General features: G+C 37.4%; 1 protein-coding gene across 1 annotated transcript in view; it reads right to left on the bottom strand.

Moving 5' to 3' along the window:
* Nucleotides 1–4,032: 4,032 nt before the first annotated feature.
* PAM (peptidylglycine alpha-amidating monooxygenase) overlaps nt 4,033–19,349 on the bottom strand; it is a gene marked incomplete at its 5' end in the record, with an annotated part of 24,857 nt that continues 9,540 nt past the window's right edge. Inside the window, 10 exons of the mRNA XM_010077594.1 lie at nt 4,033–4,844; nt 5,370–5,426; nt 6,984–7,187; nt 9,440–9,493; nt 10,854–10,953; nt 12,822–12,940; nt 15,702–15,902; nt 16,545–16,752; nt 17,285–17,357; nt 17,852–17,968. Of these exons, the coding sequence (XP_010075896.1) occupies nt 4,669–4,844; nt 5,370–5,426; nt 6,984–7,187; nt 9,440–9,493; nt 10,854–10,953; nt 12,822–12,940; nt 15,702–15,902; nt 16,545–16,752; nt 17,285–17,357; nt 17,852–17,968 (1,309 nt within the window). The remainder of the gene's footprint in view (nt 4,845–5,369; nt 5,427–6,983; nt 7,188–9,439; nt 9,494–10,853; nt 10,954–12,821; nt 12,941–15,701; nt 15,903–16,544; nt 16,753–17,284; nt 17,358–17,851; nt 17,969–19,349) is intronic.

Raw genomic sequence — 19,349 nt, 5'->3', positions numbered from 1 at the left:
GCAGGATGCTTGTAGAAACTGCTGTCCCATGGTTTGTTTCTCTGAGTCTTTCTTTCCCAATCTACATTCTCAGCAAAATTATCATCTGGTTACAGTAAAAAATATAACCAGATGAAAATTATGGAAGCATAAATACATTTCTGAGAGCAATGTGACCTGCATTGTGTGAAGGCTTCATGACCGGTAGTGTTTAGAATATTTTAGTGCAGCTTCCAAGTTGACTCCCACACAGTTCTGCCTTGTGCCTCTCCAAATATGTGTGTAACAAAGCCAGCTGGATGCCCCTTTAGGTTTTCCAGCCACCATGTCCAGAAGCAGCAAGAACTTGGCAGGTTTTGCTTGTATAAGTAGCTGCCGCTGGAGATCTAAAATCCTCCTCTACACTGTTAGCTCCTGTCTTTTCTTCTGCAGTAACGTTTAGCTACACAGATGACTCTAAAGTTTTCACAGGTGTTGGAGTTTGAAGAGCAGCTACAGCATAAATTTTGCTAACAAATTTTGATAATGCACAATGGAGAAAAATATCTTCTAATTTAAGAATTAAAAAAACAAAAAAAACCCAAACAGGTAAAGGTGAGTCGAGGTGCTAAAACTCCAGGGTTTACTAGTATCTATTTTACATAGAAAATACAGTAGCCTAATTTTAGCTCTTAATTGACCGGAAATTTGGTTCTGTTCGTTTTGTTTTGTTTCCATTAGTACATTACATAAATCCACAAAATCTGTGCACTATATCATAACACGGTCTTTCAAATTCGAAAATATGCGCTAATGTGCAATTAAAGTTGCTTTTGAATTGCTCAGCAGTGATATGCTCCCCACAACTTACATTGCAACTACATCTGTAGTCTTTCAAACAAGTTTCCACATGTGTTTGAATGGCAAGATAGAAATCAACAAAGTCCCTTCTCTGTACCATGACCCACACTTAATCCTAATCCTCTGTAGCATGACAGACATTACTGACCTAAAAGTTCTGATAAAACGTGCTTTGGCAAGCAAGAAGCTGTTGCAATTTACTGCATTGATCTATAAATCCTCATTAACTACTACAGTGCACTGCTTAATTAGAAAACTCTGCTTAATCAAGATGTTTCCCAAGGTATCAATTTACACTTAATGATACTTGTGGCAAGGACAGCTGCTTAATTGGGATGGTAATTTCATTTAATTGGGACACCTTCAGGTGACTTGGGTGACAACCTGCACATTACAGTTCAGTGCATCCTCCTCACAGTAGCTTGCAGTTGCCCCAGTCTGCTGGTTCCCAGCGAGCTACTGAAAATCGCCTGACACTGCTTACCAGTGGATAAGGAGCCACCTTCCCATCACTCTGAAGGAATGCCAGTATGTATGTCAAGACTATTCAGAACACTGAGATGCTCGATACAGTACCACCACAGGGAAAGGTGCTTAGCTACTTCATCAGCCTGATTTTAATGAAAATATTCAGTCCCTGCAATAGCTGAGATTCTTCTGTCTTAAAAAGGCTTAAGAAAAGATGAATCAGCAATTCATGAGTGTAATTTCTTTGAAGTCTTAAAATGTGTGAGTTCATATTGTTCATTAAAAAGCATAGTCTTAACTAGCACAATTGCTGAAATTAAATTAGACACATGCACTCAAAATCCACTATTTGAGACTGAATAACCAGTATTCAACATTTAATACATAAGTAACAGTATCAGCATGTAGAATGTGCTAGGATGGAGGACGATCTGCTGGCTTATTAAAACCAGAGCTATGATTACAGAAAGCTTGTGTCTTCATTTTAAAATTAATTTTCTATTGCAGTATGAAGTCTCTGGTACATTGTTTCTTAAGATGCAGCTTTAATAGAGATAAAGAACATTCAGCGCCTTCAAGCAGGTTCAGATTTGTACATTGTACCTGTATGAAATTAGAGTGTGCAATTTGAGGTGCTGAAGGTTGCTTGCTGCTGGAAGTAGTTGGTTGCCTGTCAATGCAGTTGGCAAAGAATCACAGAACGGTTTGGGTTGTAAGGGACCTTGATCATCTAGTCCAACCCCCCTGCCATGGGCAGGGACACCTTCCACTAGATCAGGTTGCTCAAAGCCTCATCCAAACTTGCCTTGAAGACTGCAAATTATGGGCCATCCACAACTTCTCTGTGTAACCTGTTCCAGTGTTTCACCACCTTCACAGTAAAAAATTTCTTCCTAATATCCAATTTAAATCTACCTTCTTTTAGTTTAAATTGTCCCTACAGGCCTTGGTAAAAGAAGTCTCTTTCTTTCTTATAAGCCAGCTTGAGAGGATGAAAGAAGTTCTGGAGCCTTTTCTTCCCCAGGCTGAACAACCCCAACTGTCTCAGCCTTTCTTCACAGTAGAGGTGCTCCAGCCCTCTGATCATTTTTGTGGTTCTCCTCCGGACCTGCTCCAAAAGGTCCATGTCTTTCTTGTGCTGCAGACCCCAGAGCTGAACGCAGTACTCCAGGTGGGTTCTCAAGCGAGCAGAGTAGAGGGAGAGAATCACCTCCTTCGACATGCTTCTCTTTATGCAGGCCAGGATTATTGTAGAGACCAACCTCTGAATTCCAGGAAGCAAAGATTATGACTAACGCCAAATTAATCTGTTTTAGTTTGTACCTGCAATTAAACTGTGTTCAGCTACTCCCCCTCTCAAGCTTTTTTTTTTTTTTTTTTTTTTTTTTTAAATTGGAGATAAGGATCAACTAAAGGAAACAAGGAAGGAGGTTGCTGCATATTATCTTCATTGACCTAATACCATGGAACACGTAACATCAGATGGACACAATGTGAGCTATCCAAATGTTAGAAAAACATACCCTTACTGATCACTTCTGAGAAAAGCCTGTGATCTTTTAGAACTGATGCCATATACATCACCTATGATAGCAGTGCCACCACAGGTCTTTTAATTGCTCTGATTGAAGACTTCCTGTAAACTAGTGATTTGTCATCATTGCAGACAGCTTTAGAAGATTCTTCCCAACTACCTTATTTGTTTTTATTCATACATAAGGGCATTAAGGCCAAAGCTAAAAATAATACTGCCTTGCTTTCAAAGGTGAGACAGAAACTGTCAGTAGCAGGAAAGTAGCAGGAGAGGAAGCAACTTGGAGTATGCACTAAGCACAATCACATTAACCGGAGCCTGTACTCCAGCATTTTAGAAAGCTATCCTGGAGATTTGCTATACTTGAGAAAAAACAACCTAGCAAGGATTTTAAGTTTTTTTCCCAGAAAAAGGAGATTTATAAAATCTTGCTGGGGGAGGAAATCTTACAATTGCTCCAGTATCGTTGCCCTTATTCCTTCAAAATACACCTTACAAAACCTGCCACCACAAGAGACCTAAAGCCTCCTTTTTAAGCTCAACACCAGCAACAGTCTGTTATGACACCTGCAATGACAATAAAGCTCTTTCATAAAAACCTGCAGCAATTACAGCTGTGTACACTCTGGTCATAATACAGATTTTAAAAGGAGATTAATCATGCTCTGATCCTCAAATTAGACTGATAAATCCTGATGATGTCACACAATGATTCAGACTTCCAGATGATTCATACAGCATGGAAAACGATCTAGCAGGTCTTCTGCAAGTCTCTTGTTCAATGAGTGAGCACAGTATGCAACTGAGGACTCCTATCCTATGAATAAAAAAGGAAGTGTGGAGAAACAAGAAAATATGTACTACAAATCAGGTAGTACTAGATGCCTACCCTGACTAATTTGCATATTTAATTTGAGACACAGGTTTCCTCTTAGCTGTGACCATGTTTTATTAATTACCCTGCAGTTTTATTTTACAAGTAAAATTCCTCTTTAAATGTTTAAGCTTCCCTTTGTACATGTATATAAATTATTAGTCTTTAAAAAAAACCCCAGCCTTGTGACATAGCAAAATATTGTCCAGCTTCTATACAAAATAGCACTTTTTCTCTGCTGGCAGTAGACATTAAGTGGTCTGTGTAACTTTTACAAAAGTTGTATACAAAAAACTTAAAAGTATGCAAACATTCCAAAGTACACTCCGACAGCTAATGCTCTGCAAATACTTTATTACACAAATTACATTCAGCTTCTGAAAATAGTGTTCTAACAGTGATACCATCTAAAAATAAGACATCCCAGAAACACATCAAGTTAGGAAGAAGAAAAAAAAATTAAATAGAGGCTTTTTTCTTTCCTTCAATGCAATATAATGTTAGTGATTTTAAAAAAATAGAAGAAGATTTAGCAGCTTCATTTTCTTGTGGCACTGTATCTTCTCTGTACTGCAACAAGTTAAGGACATTGAAGAGGAAAGGCACAAAACAGAAATTGGCAACTGAATATTTATGGGAACAGTATTTTGATGAAGCATATAGTAAGACTTATTTACAAGATCCCCAATTTGAGATGAGAAAATATTACTGCTTTAAATCAGTGCTGCAATTAGAAGACTGGTTGCTTTATTAAGATGTTCACATAAAAAACAATGGCACTGATATGGAACTTCCATACACTCCTCCACTTAACAGAACTAAAACCAAACAAAAAATTAAAGGAACCAGTGTAACGGCCCCACACAGACTAGTACAGTTTACAATTAAATACACAAAATCTTAAACGTGCTTAAGGGAAAAGGAATCTGACATTCTGGGTTAAATTGTATAATGGAGAACTCAAAGGCTGTTTTCAGGATGATGAAGGTGCTGGTGGAGGTGCTGAACACCCTTCCTCTGAATCTGTGCCATCATCTTCATCTTTTTCTTGATCACTTCCTTCAGTGCTCAATCGGTCAAACCCTTTTCGGCTGTAGCCTTTGTGACTTGCAAAGAAGTTCCCAAGGTTAAGGCCACCACCACCTTTCCCTGTGGAAAGGAAAGGCTTGTCATTAGGCTTGCTTTACTGTACGGGGGGAATAAAAATCTATCTACTCATTCAGCAGTACAGTGGAGATTATTTTAAGTGTCCTTCTAGAAACTTTATTAAAGATCAGCACATCAGCCACCAAAAAATTACAAAAGAGGAAATAAATTAATCTTTGAAGTATAAGTTTAAAACTATTTTATTCAGCATCCATTGTTTCATTAAGTCTTTACACAGGCTATTTGTGTTCCCAACAGTTTGCCCTTAGTCTCAAAGTGCTTCATTTCATTCACCAGATCCACAGATAACTCATTATAACAGCTACTGCTCTTCCACTTGTAGTGACACATCCTCTTCAGCAGGCAGACAATGATGGATGAAAGCTGTTGTGAAAGACATTTCCACAAAACACCTCAAATCTGCCCTCTGAGAAAGCTCCATCAAATCTGTTATTCAACTAGAAGTGAATACAGGAAAAAAAACTCCAGTTACTGTGTTCTTAAAGATCTTCAGTGACTTAGACTTACCTCTAAGTCTGCCTAATATTCTGCCTGAACTTGAATCGAGTTTGTGTTCCCCATCAGCTGAAAAATAAGGTAATTTCAAAAATAAGCTAAAAAAATAATGTTCTATGATTATTATCTGTATTTTTCTGATACAAAGCAAACATTAAACAAATGGATAAGTAGCTCTAAGAAGCAAAACCAATACTTTTCAGCTTCTTGATGAAGGTGAAATTATAATTCCTAACAAAGTTGTCATACCACAGATGTTTAGTTTATGCCAGTCAGGCCATTAAGAAGATTCACATGTGAGTTATTTCTGAGAATTTAGTTCCCTCAACTGTTCTCTTATGTTACTGTGGTGAGTTTACAGGAAGGACAAGAACCTTATCATTTAGAATGTGCACAGCTACCTTCCCGCACACTGCAAAATACAGCTTGACATTTGAAACGGCATAGTTTCCCTTCAGAGAAGAATGGCTTTCTGGAAGACAGTGATCTGTAAATTTCTTCATGCATTTTGGCGGAACTTTTTCTCCTCCCTCACAAACTACATCCTCCTCCATGGTAACTCTCCCTCCTTCATCTCAAGAAAAATTAAATGCCATGACCAAACTGTCTTTTCCTATATACTACTCAGTTTCCATAAATCTGTGCAAAAGTTTACTTTTGCCAATGTAACTATATCATGCTATTGACACAGTAAATTCAAGCACTGCTTGAATCCAAATGGAATGCAAAGATGCTATTATAGATCATATCCATTAACACCAGTACTGCAGTAGTCTAGAGCATTAGCACATTTGATGTGATAAACATGCCTGAACACAGTCAAGAAGCTGCACACTGAAACCTTCAAATGAAATATATTCAATTCAGTTGCACAGCAATATTAGATCATCAAATTACCTACTCTGTCATAGTATGTCCTAGCCAGTGGCAGAACTGTGTTGTTTGTCTACTCCATGTACATTTTCTTCTCTTGATGAGAATATCTTGATAAAACTATTTATAGCATACAAAATAACCAGTGTAATGATCAAACTCAACTGCAGTTTACCTGTTTCTCAAAAATAATGCTACTATATAATATGAATTAAGAACAAATTTATATAGTATTACATGTACCAATTAAAGCTCTCACAGCAATTGATAGAGGTGCATTATGGCAACATCTGACTCAAAAAATGCACAAGGTAGTACTGAACAGTAACATATAAGCTCTTGTAAATGTTACCTGTTTGCATTTTGCTTATACCTTTATAATATGTAGAGTCCTTTGTTCTCAACAATTTAAAGATCCTGAAGTGAAAATCAAACTATACTCAGAGTATTAAAATTTATGTATGCTAGACGATAACATTAATATATTCTAGTTGTTTCTGAGATACCAATTTTCAGCTTGACACCAATTAAGGTTTTTAGGTACAGGTTCTGAAAAGGTGGAAGCTTGAAATGTAATGTTAAAGGCATAGGGGGAAACAGTTGCTGTGTGCACACTGATTCTTAGTTTGCATGCAGCAGCACAGTAACTGTTCAGACAGTAAGCCTCTCTCTTTATACCTTCATCCCTCAGTGTTCAGTGATATTCGGAACTGGAATAATAAAAGCTGGTTCTCTAGAGTTACTCATGGTTACCTCCACAGACAGTTGTCTTCCTCCACCGAATAAATACTAAAATTGCCAGCAGGATGACAATAGGGATAATAAGAAGAGTTGTAATAAGAACAAAGGAAACTCCAGTGCTGGCCTGTTGGACCAAATGTTGTTTTTCCTGCTTCTTTAGAGGGTCTGTTGATTCTGGGTTGTTTTTCAGTCTGGCTTCTACAATTGCTTCTGATTCTTTAAAAAGAAGACAATTTCAGTATGTAATCCATATGCATCAAGCAACACAGAACAAGGCATTAAAGAACAGACCAAGCTAGAATACCTGAAGTGTTGAGTAACAAGGAAACAAAAGACAAACACTTAGGTAGACATTTTTAGCTCTTGCTGACATTATCCCAAAGGTAAGACAGAGAGAGTCTGAATGATATTACTCACTAGCAAAGATGTCTTCTCTTTTTGTCAAATGGGGAAAGGAGAGGTGTTAGGGAGAGCTTTGTCTAAAGAAGTAGCTATCATTTAAAATACAGGAAAATCCCCAAAAGATCTGTTTTTGCAAATAGGCGTGTGATGTAATATCAACTAAATATCTCCTTTTGATAATAAGACTTCCACAAGAAATACAGAAATCCAGGATATGCTGTATTATCATAAACAAAAAGGAAAGCATTTACAAGTTCTTTCTAATAAACTTGGGACAAAGAGTTAAATTTTCAGAGCACTACATCCCATGAAAGAGCTTTGGCTCTGTAAATCTGGAGAGCTTTTGAAAACTGCATCATTCCTGAATAATTTGTTATCTCTCCACCCACAAGGAGAAAAACAATTTCAATAAAATCCTCTGTACTGTTTTGTGTGTGTATACAGGATCACATGCTTTGTGCTAACTTTTAATGAGTAAAACTGTCTAGCTATATATTTTAAAATCTGACAACGGCACTTAAGAAGCAGCTGCATCAGAAACACACTCTGAATCAACTCTTCTGATTCTGTATCAAACTTAAAATGTTCTGTTCTGAAAGAACAGCTAATGCTTCAGTTAACACTAACACAGTTATAATGATGATAACACTGCATTAGTGATAACAATGATACAATGATAACATGCTGCCTGTTCAAGTTGTAGTTATAGCAAACAGCAATTTTCCTCCACCATCTTGCCCACCTTTGGGCAAAGCTACCGTTCTCCACATATCTTCCCCCACTTCACAGCTGTGCAAGCAATAGTAACAGTCTGTCACCAGAAGGCTATGAAAGTACAGGCCACTCCTGTCCATTTATTAAACAGAGGATGACACAAAGTCCATTTGCTATCTCTTTTCTTCAAGTGGAGCGGAAAGATGTTTATTTCAGTCTACTAACTCTAAGCAGTTTATTTATTACTTAGAAACTGTTTCTTACACCCGTGATGCTATTGCATTTTTCTCTGTAACATTAGAAGCGAAATGCATTAATATATCCCCTAGATCTGTTGTACTGTGGCTGCTGTAATGTCAACACTTCCCTTTTGAGTCCTTCAGGAGGGCTGATGTACCAACAGAGATAAAACAGAAGGATAACAGTTTTGACAATAAGGATTTAATTGTTTTATAACGGCACCCTCTTTTATTCTACTTTATTCTGTATGCTTGCAATTGGCAGTTGGGATCTTTTGGTGTTTTCCGCTGTCTGCATATACATGGCTAAAACAAACCACACAAGCTCTGAATTCAACCACAGAATAACAGTTAAGAACCGCTGAACATTTTATATAGGCCTCTCCAGTACTGTTTTTCTAAATGGGAAGTGAACTTTATCCTTTTCAGCATAAAAAGTGTATGTAACAGAATACAAGTGGTTAAAATTATTTTTCATCTTCCTGAATTGCTATTTTACCCCTTTCAATCTCCTCTACATGTTTTTCTTTATCTCCTTATATTATTTTTTTTTTCCATGCAGACAAATTGAAAAAAAAACCCACAGTAAATCTAGGGAAATACATCCAAATACAAAAATTTTTTTGCCCTATGGTGTGACTGGCAAGGCTGTGTACTGAAAGACTATGCAGAAAGATATACCAATTGACATTTCAAATAACACTTTTTTGGTGGTTGAGGGTTGTGGTGCAGGGAGAAAGGAGCTGAGGAGTAACTATCATAGTTACATTTCAGAGGTATTTCTGCATGGAAGGGAGCTGACACAGATACCAATCTGGACCATACCAGATGGTGGTATGGAATTAATCCACTAGTTAAATTTTTATCTTAGTGCCTGTGAAGCACTTGTCATCACTGAAAATTAAATGTTCAGATTGGCTGTAAAGTAGTATCTACTAGGTAACACAAGCTGCTTTCTAGTGCTTCCTACACCAGCTCACTTTATCTGTATGAAATGACAGTGAAAAACAAAACAGTGAAACTAGTTAGCATTTCTCCCTCCAACTTGTCAGACGCAGTCCTAGTCTCTGTCAAAATACTGGTTCCTTCATTCCCATTACAAATCAGACTAACCTTTTATTTCCTGTACCTCAATACCAGCCTTTTTAACTGACCGATGTTCAGTTTCTGTAAAACAAAATTATTCTTCAGGACAACTGACATTTCAGAAAGACACTTAATGACCTTTTCTTGATAGCTTCCTCAAATGTACAGTATGATCTGACAGTAAACAATCCCATCCGCATCTGAACTTCACCAGGGAGAGTCAATATAAACCACTCAATAGCTCACAAGGCCACGGAAAAAAAGAAAAGAGCTTGATTCATGAAAGGTATTTGCAGTAATTAACTCTTATGCCACAGAGAGATTTTATGGGTACGTGTAAAAGTTCAGGGAGTCCCACAAAAATAAACCTGTTAATTATAATCAAAATCACGACAAATTAAAGGCTGGATGAATCAGGGCTCCTTCTCTATGTCAGTTTTATACTTCAGCAAAAGCTAAAAAGAAAATTATATACAAGGACTTTCCTCATCTAACCTGTAAGTGATGAATAATTGGGGTTTTTTTGTGCTCATGTTTCTTTGAATAAAAGCCTAGAAGTGTTCTTGTTCAGGTAACTATATCAGAAAAAGACATATCCAGTCAGAATTACAATTTATCTGGCCCAGTTACCTGTTATTAGGAGTAGTTGATATCAGATGCCTCAAAGGAAAGTCCATGAATTATGAATAGACAAATATGGAATAAATGGCTTAGTCAGAAGTTCATTTATAACAGCAGACTCTTACTGGTTGTCTTAACACCCTGAAGCCTGAAGCTTTATCTCTCTTATATATTTTTTCACCAATATAAGGTAACAGTGGAATATATTTTTATTCCTGTAAAATATCTGCTCTCTCTGTCTGACTACTCAGGTCCTCTCCCTGAAATCAGGCTGCTTGACTTGGGGGTTACTAGATTAAAACTGGGAAGTCTTTCCACTTCATGGAAACAGGACCTCGAATTACCCTTGATTCATTTTCTAATGACAAATACTCCCAATGAAATGAATATAAATTTTAAGTTGACTTGTGTTTTTACTTCAGCCTCTGGGAGTTTCCTATATGATAACCTCAAAGGAAGCAGTTCACTTCTGAGCAAATGATACATTAAAATTACTACAATGCTGAATAGTCATGCTTTTTTTCAAGCAGGTACTGACAAGACCAGGGATAGATCTACCATGAGGCAAACGCATTTGGATTCCTCCTGCGACTAACTCATGCATTCAGGACTCTCCTTTGACAGAGCATGCAGCAATGCTGAAGAAAGGTCTTCTAATGAAAACTGAGAAGTAGCACACAACTTCTCCAGGCAGAACTTGTAGTGTACTTAAATCACTGTCATTAAGCCCCCAGGTTCTTGTCCAGCAGTACCAGGTAAGTGGTACTGATCTAAAGATACAAAATGGGAAGTTGTGACATTAAGAATGAAACAAACATACTTTCTGTGGATGCAAACTTCCACACTGCTCTGGCATGAACATCTCCAACAAATACTGTTTTATCTTCTGAAGCAACAACATCATGTGGCATCTCAAAGTTCTGTGAAGATAAGCAGTCACAGATTACCCTTAAGTGTCTACACATTCATGAGGCCTCCTTAACCCTGAACTTGAGACTGGTCATATTCAGTCCTTAGACTGGAACACGCAGTAGGTGCTGGTGTGAAGGCCTCACAGGAATGAAGGGAGAGGAATTCCATTTCTATTGTGTGTTTGCCTTCTCCAGCGATAAAAACATGGAGATTATTTGATGTATTCATGCTATACAGTGCTTATATTTATAATATTTATATGTATATTCTTGCATTCAATTTTATCCTGTGAAATATATATTTTAAAAATCATGAATCTTTGTTTCAAGTGCACAGATTTGGTTTTTGTCAGAGTTTGTATGCAACACCGCTATTTTCTATACTCGGAAAAACAACAACTCTCTCAAATATCATTTAAAAATGGACTGCAAATAACAGAGCATATGTGTTGCCCAGAAATGGGAATCTCAACATTTATACTTTAGTCTAATACAATCTATGTGTGTGGTGGGGTTTTGGTAGCAGGGGAGGGGCTACAGGGCTGACTCCTGTGATAAGCTGCTGGAAGCTTCCCGGGCTCTGAGTTGGACCTGCCTCTGGCCAAGGCTGAGCCAGTCAGCGACAGTGGTAGCACTTCTGTGAATCATATTTAAGAGGGGACTATGCAAACATGAAGGTCAGTGAAGAAAGGAAGGGGAGGAGGTGTGCCAGCGCAGAAATTCCCCTGCAGCCCATGGTGAGATGGCAGGCTGTCCCACTGCAGCCATGGAGCGTATGCATGCCGGAGCAGGTGCCTGTGCCCAAAGGAGGCCATGACTCTGTGGGAGGTACCCACACTGAAGCAGTTAGTGAAGAACTGCAGCCCGTTAGAAGCACCCATGTTGGAGAAGTTCATGGAGGACTGTCTCTCATGGGAGGGACCCCACACTGGAGCAGGGGAAGAGCATGAGGAATCTTCCCCATGAGGAGGAAGGACTTCCAGAGACAACGTGTGATGAACTGACTGCAACCCTCATTCCCCATCCCCCTGCGCTGCTGCAAGGGGAGGAGGTAGAGAAATCAGGAGGGAAGTTGAGCCTGGGAAGAAGAGAGGGGTGGAGGGAAGGTCTTTTTTATGAACTGTTTTTATTTCTCATTATCCTACTGTGATTTGATTGGTAATGAATTAAACTGATTTTTTCCCCAAGTCTAGTCTGTTGCCTGTGACCATAATTGGTGAGTGATCCCTCCCTGTCCTTGCCTCAAACCAGGAGGTTTTACCCTTTTGTCTTCTAATTCTCCTCCCCATCCCACTGAGGGGCAGGGCAGAGAGGGAGGAGAGGGAGCAGGAAGTGAGTGGCTGCATGGTGCTGGGCCTAAAGCTAGACACTAGGGAAACTTTTCTTTAAAATAAACATGATTTTAATGTACAATACTGTGTGAATGATATTTAGCCTTAACTTCCACACTAATCTTCTGTAAAGAAGGGATGTAACCATACAGTTGAATTTCATTTCTGCTTAGGAACATACTCTATTCTTTGACAAACTACTAAAATCTAAATATATGAATAATTCAAGTCATTCATTCTTCTCTTAAATTAGCATTTAAGAACTGTCTGACAGCAATACAGTAGCCTTATCCTGACTGATGGTATTGTCTGTAGGAATCATCTTGAGGGTAGTATAATTTTCGAACATTTAACAAATGTAGAAACCAAGACACAAAATTCTAGTGTCTTTATTAAGTTAATATTATAAAGAATTCCTCTGGAATACCTTACATTATAAAGCATCTTATTTCCTGTATTAGTCTTATGAAAGTTGGAGAAGTATAGTGTTACCAGCATTCTCACATATTTAATAATATGCACCAGGCACTCTGTGCAATACTCTACCTTTCTAAGCGGAATGAAAGTATCTATTATTTCTCCAGTAGAGAAGTTCATCACAAATCCTTGCAATGGTTCTGCCTCTCCAGGATAAGGCATTCCATTAACTGCAAAGAGGAGACCACCTGCAACAACATTAGATTTGCTTTTACAACCCACACGCAGGAAACTACAGTGAAGATTAACTGCAATAGTAGAGATGAAAAAAAGCTGTCTGAGAGAAAGACAAAGAGACAGACAGAAAGGTAACGCAAGAGGAAACTAAATAAAAAAAGGTAGGTAATAACAAGTGAAAGTTTGGCATTTAAGAGGTGTACACTTTGTCCAAATGAGAAGAACAAGGAAAAGCAATATTTTACAGATTGGTTAAATGTAAAAAGAATGTGTTAAAAAAATAATCTGAGGAATGCTTTGCTAAGGATGCTTGATCTGATAACAGAAAGTCCTTTAAACACAAGAAAAACACAAAGTCAGCTAGGGAATCAGTGGGACCATAAGAGGAAAAGGTGTGAATGGGGGACTCAAGGATGACTGGCCTGTGGAAGAGAAGCTTTGTCAATATTTGTCATTTTTTTTCTGTTGAATATGTTGAGGAGATTCTGACACTCAAATTTTTTATTTATTTTTTTTTTAATTAGCAAAGAGGTCAGAGGAGCCAGCTCAACTGGAAGGAGATACACAAAAGGTGTGAGACAAGTTGGAAGTAAAAAATTCACCAGGTTTGGATGGTATTCACTCAAGTTCAGAAGGAAGTAAAATGTGAAATTAATGACCACAGGCCAAGGTGCGCAACCTAGCACTGCCAGCAGCCGCTCCTCCAGGAGACTAGTAGACTGCTAAAGTTAATGCCCATCTACAAGAACAGCTCAAGAGGGTGCCTGGGATCTACACATCAACAATTCTGGCTTCAACCCCCAAGTAAGATGGTTAAATCCATAATAAAGAATAAGACATGGCTAAGTATGGCCTGTCAGAAACAAGTTGGTATGGCTTGCCTAAGAGGACATTGTGCCCCACATCTGAACTGGCAGAAACAGCACACAGGTAAAGAAGATTCTGTTGACATATTTGGATTTTCAGAAAACCTTTGACAAGGTTGTGCATCAGAGGTTATTAAAGAATGTGAGTTGTCACAGAGCTGAATGAAAGATCTATTAATCAAAAGGAAGCAAAGAGCAGAGCTTAAGGGCATTTTTCAGGATAGAGAAGTCTGAGTTGTGCAATACTGCAAGGATGAGGACAGAAACAATTTCATTCAGTAGTCTTCATTAGTGACCTGAACAATGGGGTGAACGGTGGTATCTCCCAGTCTGAGGAAGGTACTGAGTTCTGCAGAGCAGTCAAAAGCTTGATGATATTGAGAAAATACAGAAAGACTTTTTATAAGAATGAGTTGTCAAACAGATGGCAGAAGAGCTTCAGCAGAGACAAATGCAGAATGCTTCTGAGAAAAAAAAGTACAGATCATGCCTACATGCCGTTTAGCTTGGAACTGGCAGCTACAGCTCACGAAAGACATTTCCAAACCACCACTGAAAGGTCTTTGAAGTCTTTGGCTCCATGTACAGTGATAGCAAAAATGTCAACAGAATGTTCAGCATCAGGAAGAGAATTAGGAATGGAGGGGACAGTTATGCCACTATGCAAAAACTTAGCATGCCCCCATCTTGAGTAACGAGTGCTGTTTTACTCGCTGCATCTCAAGAAGGTCCTAATGAAGTTAAAGATGCTAGAAGAGAAAGGCAACTACAATAGTCAAGTCAGCAGTTAAATGGCTTAAGACTAAGGTGTCCAGGGTTCTTTGGTCTGGAGATGAGACAGCTAAGAGGCAGCAAGTGTGGGGAGTACGGAACTGTTATTCACCAACTCCCAAAATACTGGGACTGTGAAGCACTCAATGAAACTAGGTCACTTTTTTAAATTAAAAAAATGAAGTGGGTAGTGAAATTCTGGAGACTGTAGTTGCAGGAGGTCAAGGAGACAGATAGTACAGGCCAGTTCAAAATGGGGTTAGGAAAACTCATCGGCAATATGTCTACAGAAAGATACTACTAAGAAGGGGTCAGAAGGTGCCTTCTAACATCCTTAAATAAAGTGTTTGTAGATGTATGGGGAGTAGGAGAGGAAAGGACTACATGATATACAGCCAGGCTTATACATTCTCCTTAGAATGCCTCTCTTGCTGCCACTGTCAGAGACAGAGTACTGGCCTGTAGCTATCAAGTATTTCACTCAGTATAGCATTTTTTTTGTTCCTAGCAGATGCAAGAGAGATAACTCTGATAATAAATTTGATATCAACACTTATATCCCCATATCAGAGTCAGGAGCCTGACATGCCAAAATTCCTCATCCAGTTCTTGACATTTACATTACCTTCAGTACTGGTATTAAAAATTTAACCCAAAAACTCAATAAAGTAATTGCTAGCCATATTGTGGTATTAAAAACCAGCACTTTTTCAAACTTACTGCTTTCAGAGTTTTTATTTTATGAAACCCTAAACTTTCATTGATAGTTTGGAAGCTCTTCATTTTGCTCTCTTCAATGGAGCTTGAAAAGAAAATTTTCAAATGTTATTATTAACTAGCTACTAACTATGCAGTCACTAGGAAGGAAACAAGATCATCAATTTGTTGACATAACATTTAGGAAGTCGAATCAGTCCCTTCTCAGAAGCAGAGATTATATGCAAGCTTCCCGCATCCTGCAAGTAGGAAAACAGGATAGTTCTAAAATTTTCCATTACATCAGCTCTACTTTGACAGAGAATAAATATCAAGCCTAAGATAACATGATAGCACTCTTCATGAAATAACACTGTGTACTGTGACATACTGGCATAAAGCAACTACTTGAAATCTGAAGAGCAGGAAAAAACATTACCTGGAATATATGAAACTGCAAACAATTCTCTTCCAAATGATTTGTGCTTGAACTCTCTCATGAACTCCCCAGTCTCTAACCTGAAGCACTGAATTCGACCATTTTCCCTGTCTGCAACACATAGCTGACTGAAGTCAGGGATCAGGGCTAAGCTGTGAGGGATATGAAACTGTCCAGGTCTGGCTCTGTATAAAGAAGTCTCTGCAATACAAAACACCCAGGTTTGTGTTAAAGTACACACCAAAACTATAATTTTTGCTTAGAAACAGCAATATGTCACATAACGGAATATAACACTGGTAAAAAAATAAAGTCGGCAATTTTACTCACTTAGGTAGGTAAATTGTGTTGTCTTTGTAAAGCCTAAATTTATTAATTCACTATTCCCTACAATATTTGGCATAGCTGAATGCCTGATATATAAATCTGAGTCAGGCAAAAAGGGAATCATTCATAAAACTTAAGATAGATGGAACCATGGCATAAACCTTGCAAAAATGGTAAAAGCTTATACTATTTGATTAAATGTTTAAGAAAAAATATTTTTTTTGTGAAAGTCTGAACATTTTCTTGATAAGACAGGACATGCCAATACTTGTACTGAAAGCATGCTAATAAATTCCCATTGTTTATTTTTAGTGAAAATATAATTACTAGAAGTAGCTGTATGAATAGATGAAATTGGAATGCAGTAACAAGGCTGAAATTCAGCTAGGGCTTGGAAGGTATTTCAGTAATAGAAATTTATAAATAAAAGTAATAGCAACATCAGCAATCTCATGGTTGACGATGAGTTAATGATAACAGCAGGATGGGTGAAGTACCAAAAGACCTGACCTGTACCTTCTCCCCACTGCATCACATACAATCCATTTGCAGAAAACTGAATGATTCGGCTGTTACAGTAGCCATCAGAGACATAAATGCTGCCAGTTATTGGATCCACGGCCACATCAGTTGGTTGACAGAAGTGGTTTTTGTCACTGCCTGGTTGCAAAGCCACTCCTAAGGTCAGTAATGGTTCTTTGTCATCTGCTCCCAGTTTGAAAACCTTTTTTGTAGTCAATGGAAAAGAGAAGCTTCAGTTATGGAAGATGAAATATAAGAGGGATGACTGCCTATGGAAAAATATGTATTACTGTGAATAAAATAAATTTATATACCAAATGTAATCTTAATATATTGACTACGACATCTATTACCAGTTTTTCAATAGTGTTGATTCTAGGAAATTTCTGCCTAAAATACAAATTTCCTGTGATTACAGCAAACGAATTAGTTTCACATTCTGGATTTAAGTACATAGGAGAATTGATAAGTAAAGCTGTAGCAGAGAAATCTGTTCTTTTTCAAAAGAATCATTTTAAAACAGATACTTTTATTTCTGAATACTCTGTCCATGTAGCAAATTATTCAACGCAACTATATTCTGTGAAGGCCACAGGGGTCAATTTCTATAGGCATATTCCTAATGTTTATCTTAACAGGTCTAGATAAGTAATTTATGTCAAATCTCTAGGAAAACAAAAACATATTTTTTGGCAAAATATTAAGGTCCTGGTATTAATGCTTCACAAACATACCTGATGGAGAGCTACATCAGTGACCCAGTAGTTACCATTTTTATCTATACTCAACCCATGTGGTAAATAAAATCTGTAAGCACAAATATAGTAGAATCAAGTTAAAAACATCTTTCAGGAAGAATGATGTAGATGTGAAGATTTCATTTCTTATTTACAGATCAACAAAAGCTGTACATACTACCTACTTGTAGTATTTAATTAAAAATATAGCTTTACAGAATAGAACTTTCCTGACAAGAGTGTCCCAGCTCTGAAATTCAGCTGATCTCGTGTCTCACTCAGGGTAATATTTGGTATCTTTAAGGACAATATACAATACTCATGAGCTCTGCATTTCTGTTAATCTGTCTGGCAGATGAAATTGTATGACTTGCCAGAAAGCAGAAGTGGTAAAGATGGCAAATTACTTCGTTGATTTTGTAATTTTATTTATTATTTAATTAAAGTAAGCTCAGAGGCTACAATCACACAATGTAATATAAAACACGAAAATGGGTTTGGGGACTTTTTGGAGTAAAATATACAGAAATGTTAGTTCCATTGATAAAAGCAAAAATAACTTACAGACTTTTGCCCATGGAATGAAGCAGTTTTGCATTACTTGGATTCAGGACAAGAATTGTATTCTGTTCAATTGGTCCAAGTCCTCTTTGCTGATAAACAAATTTGCTGTCAAAAGAACTATACAAAATAGTGGAATAGAAAGCCAGCATTAGAAGGTTCCACTGATGAACAATACACATGGCAGCTTAGAGCTGACTTTTGTATGGGGCTATTAGCTTCTTTTTATTCTTTAAATAAGCCTTATTACATTACTGTATGATCATAAGAGATAGAGTGTTGTCTGCAATCCTACTAAGATTATGACTTCCAAACTAAAGGACCACCAAAAATCAACACAGCAACAATTAATATAATCCTAATGCAAGCAAAAAAACTCTTCCTTTATTTTTCTCTTCTTTGCTGTGGCAAATTAGAAATGTGAAATCAAACAATGTAGCCTAAGTAAAAATATGCTAATCACCAGGGCATAATTGCCAGTAAAGACAGGCGAACTGTATACTGTCTAAAGCAGTGTGCATGTTTACGTGTCTTCCGGTTTTTCTTTTTTTCAAACAAAATTCAATATTTTGCTAGAGCTTACTGCTGTAAGATTCAGGTCTTAAGGTTCTTATCCTTTTCAGAATGTGCTTGCAGGAAACTACAGGATATGTTATGTATTCCTCCTACCCCCACAACTCCACACTCAATTTTCAGGGTGTGTCGTATATATTAATAAACAACATTAAAACATTTCACTACTTCAGACATTAAAAACTGTGATTAGCTTTCCAGAAGACAGTTACTAGGCATAAAATTATCATACTCTTAACAAAGAAGAAAAAATATAGTTGTCTGTACCACTACGGAGAAGTTGGCTGCTACTCTAACCTGTTGAAATATGAGTTTAGCATTTAGGGAAGGTAAATAAGAGTGTAAAATATTTTGAACAAAATTTAAGCTTAGATGTTAGAAAATGGTATTTGACTGTGGAGGAAAAATGTGTGAATACAAGACATACTCCCTCCTCCCATCTTGTCTTTTTAAATCAATTTTTTAATCCCAAGAGAAATCCAGCTATGGTTGATACAAATTGGTTAACAGGAATATACTTTGTAGCCAGAGAGAAGGTTATGAATAAAACTATTAAAACTTTCTACTGTACAGCCCTAGTAGCCTCACCTCTCTATAATATTAAATATTTATATGTTTAGAATCTTCAATATGGAAAGGTAATACCGGCTTCATATACAACAAGAAAAATCTATGACAGGATGCGTTTAAGTTTCTGCATAGGCTATGATTAAAAATATTTACATATTATCATTATGTATCTGTGACTATTTATTTAATTTCTGATAGAAACCAGCAAATCCTTTTCACTATGAACAGTTAAACAAGGTGATAATTACTAAAACTGTCTACTGAGCCTTCCTAAACACTGCCATGATGCTACAGGGAAACATAGAGTACATGGTACTGGCACACAATGGCCTACTGATGTCTATCTGCTTGTTTGACC

The sequence above is a fragment of the Pterocles gutturalis genome, unplaced genomic scaffold (assembly GCF_000699245.1).
Source record: "Pterocles gutturalis isolate BGI_N339 unplaced genomic scaffold, ASM69924v1 scaffold3003, whole genome shotgun sequence".
Lineage (NCBI taxonomy): Eukaryota > Metazoa > Chordata > Aves > Pterocliformes > Pteroclidae > Pterocles > Pterocles gutturalis.
Note: the sequence above shows the minus strand (reverse complement) of the source record. Positions and strands in the feature narration are given on the sequence as shown.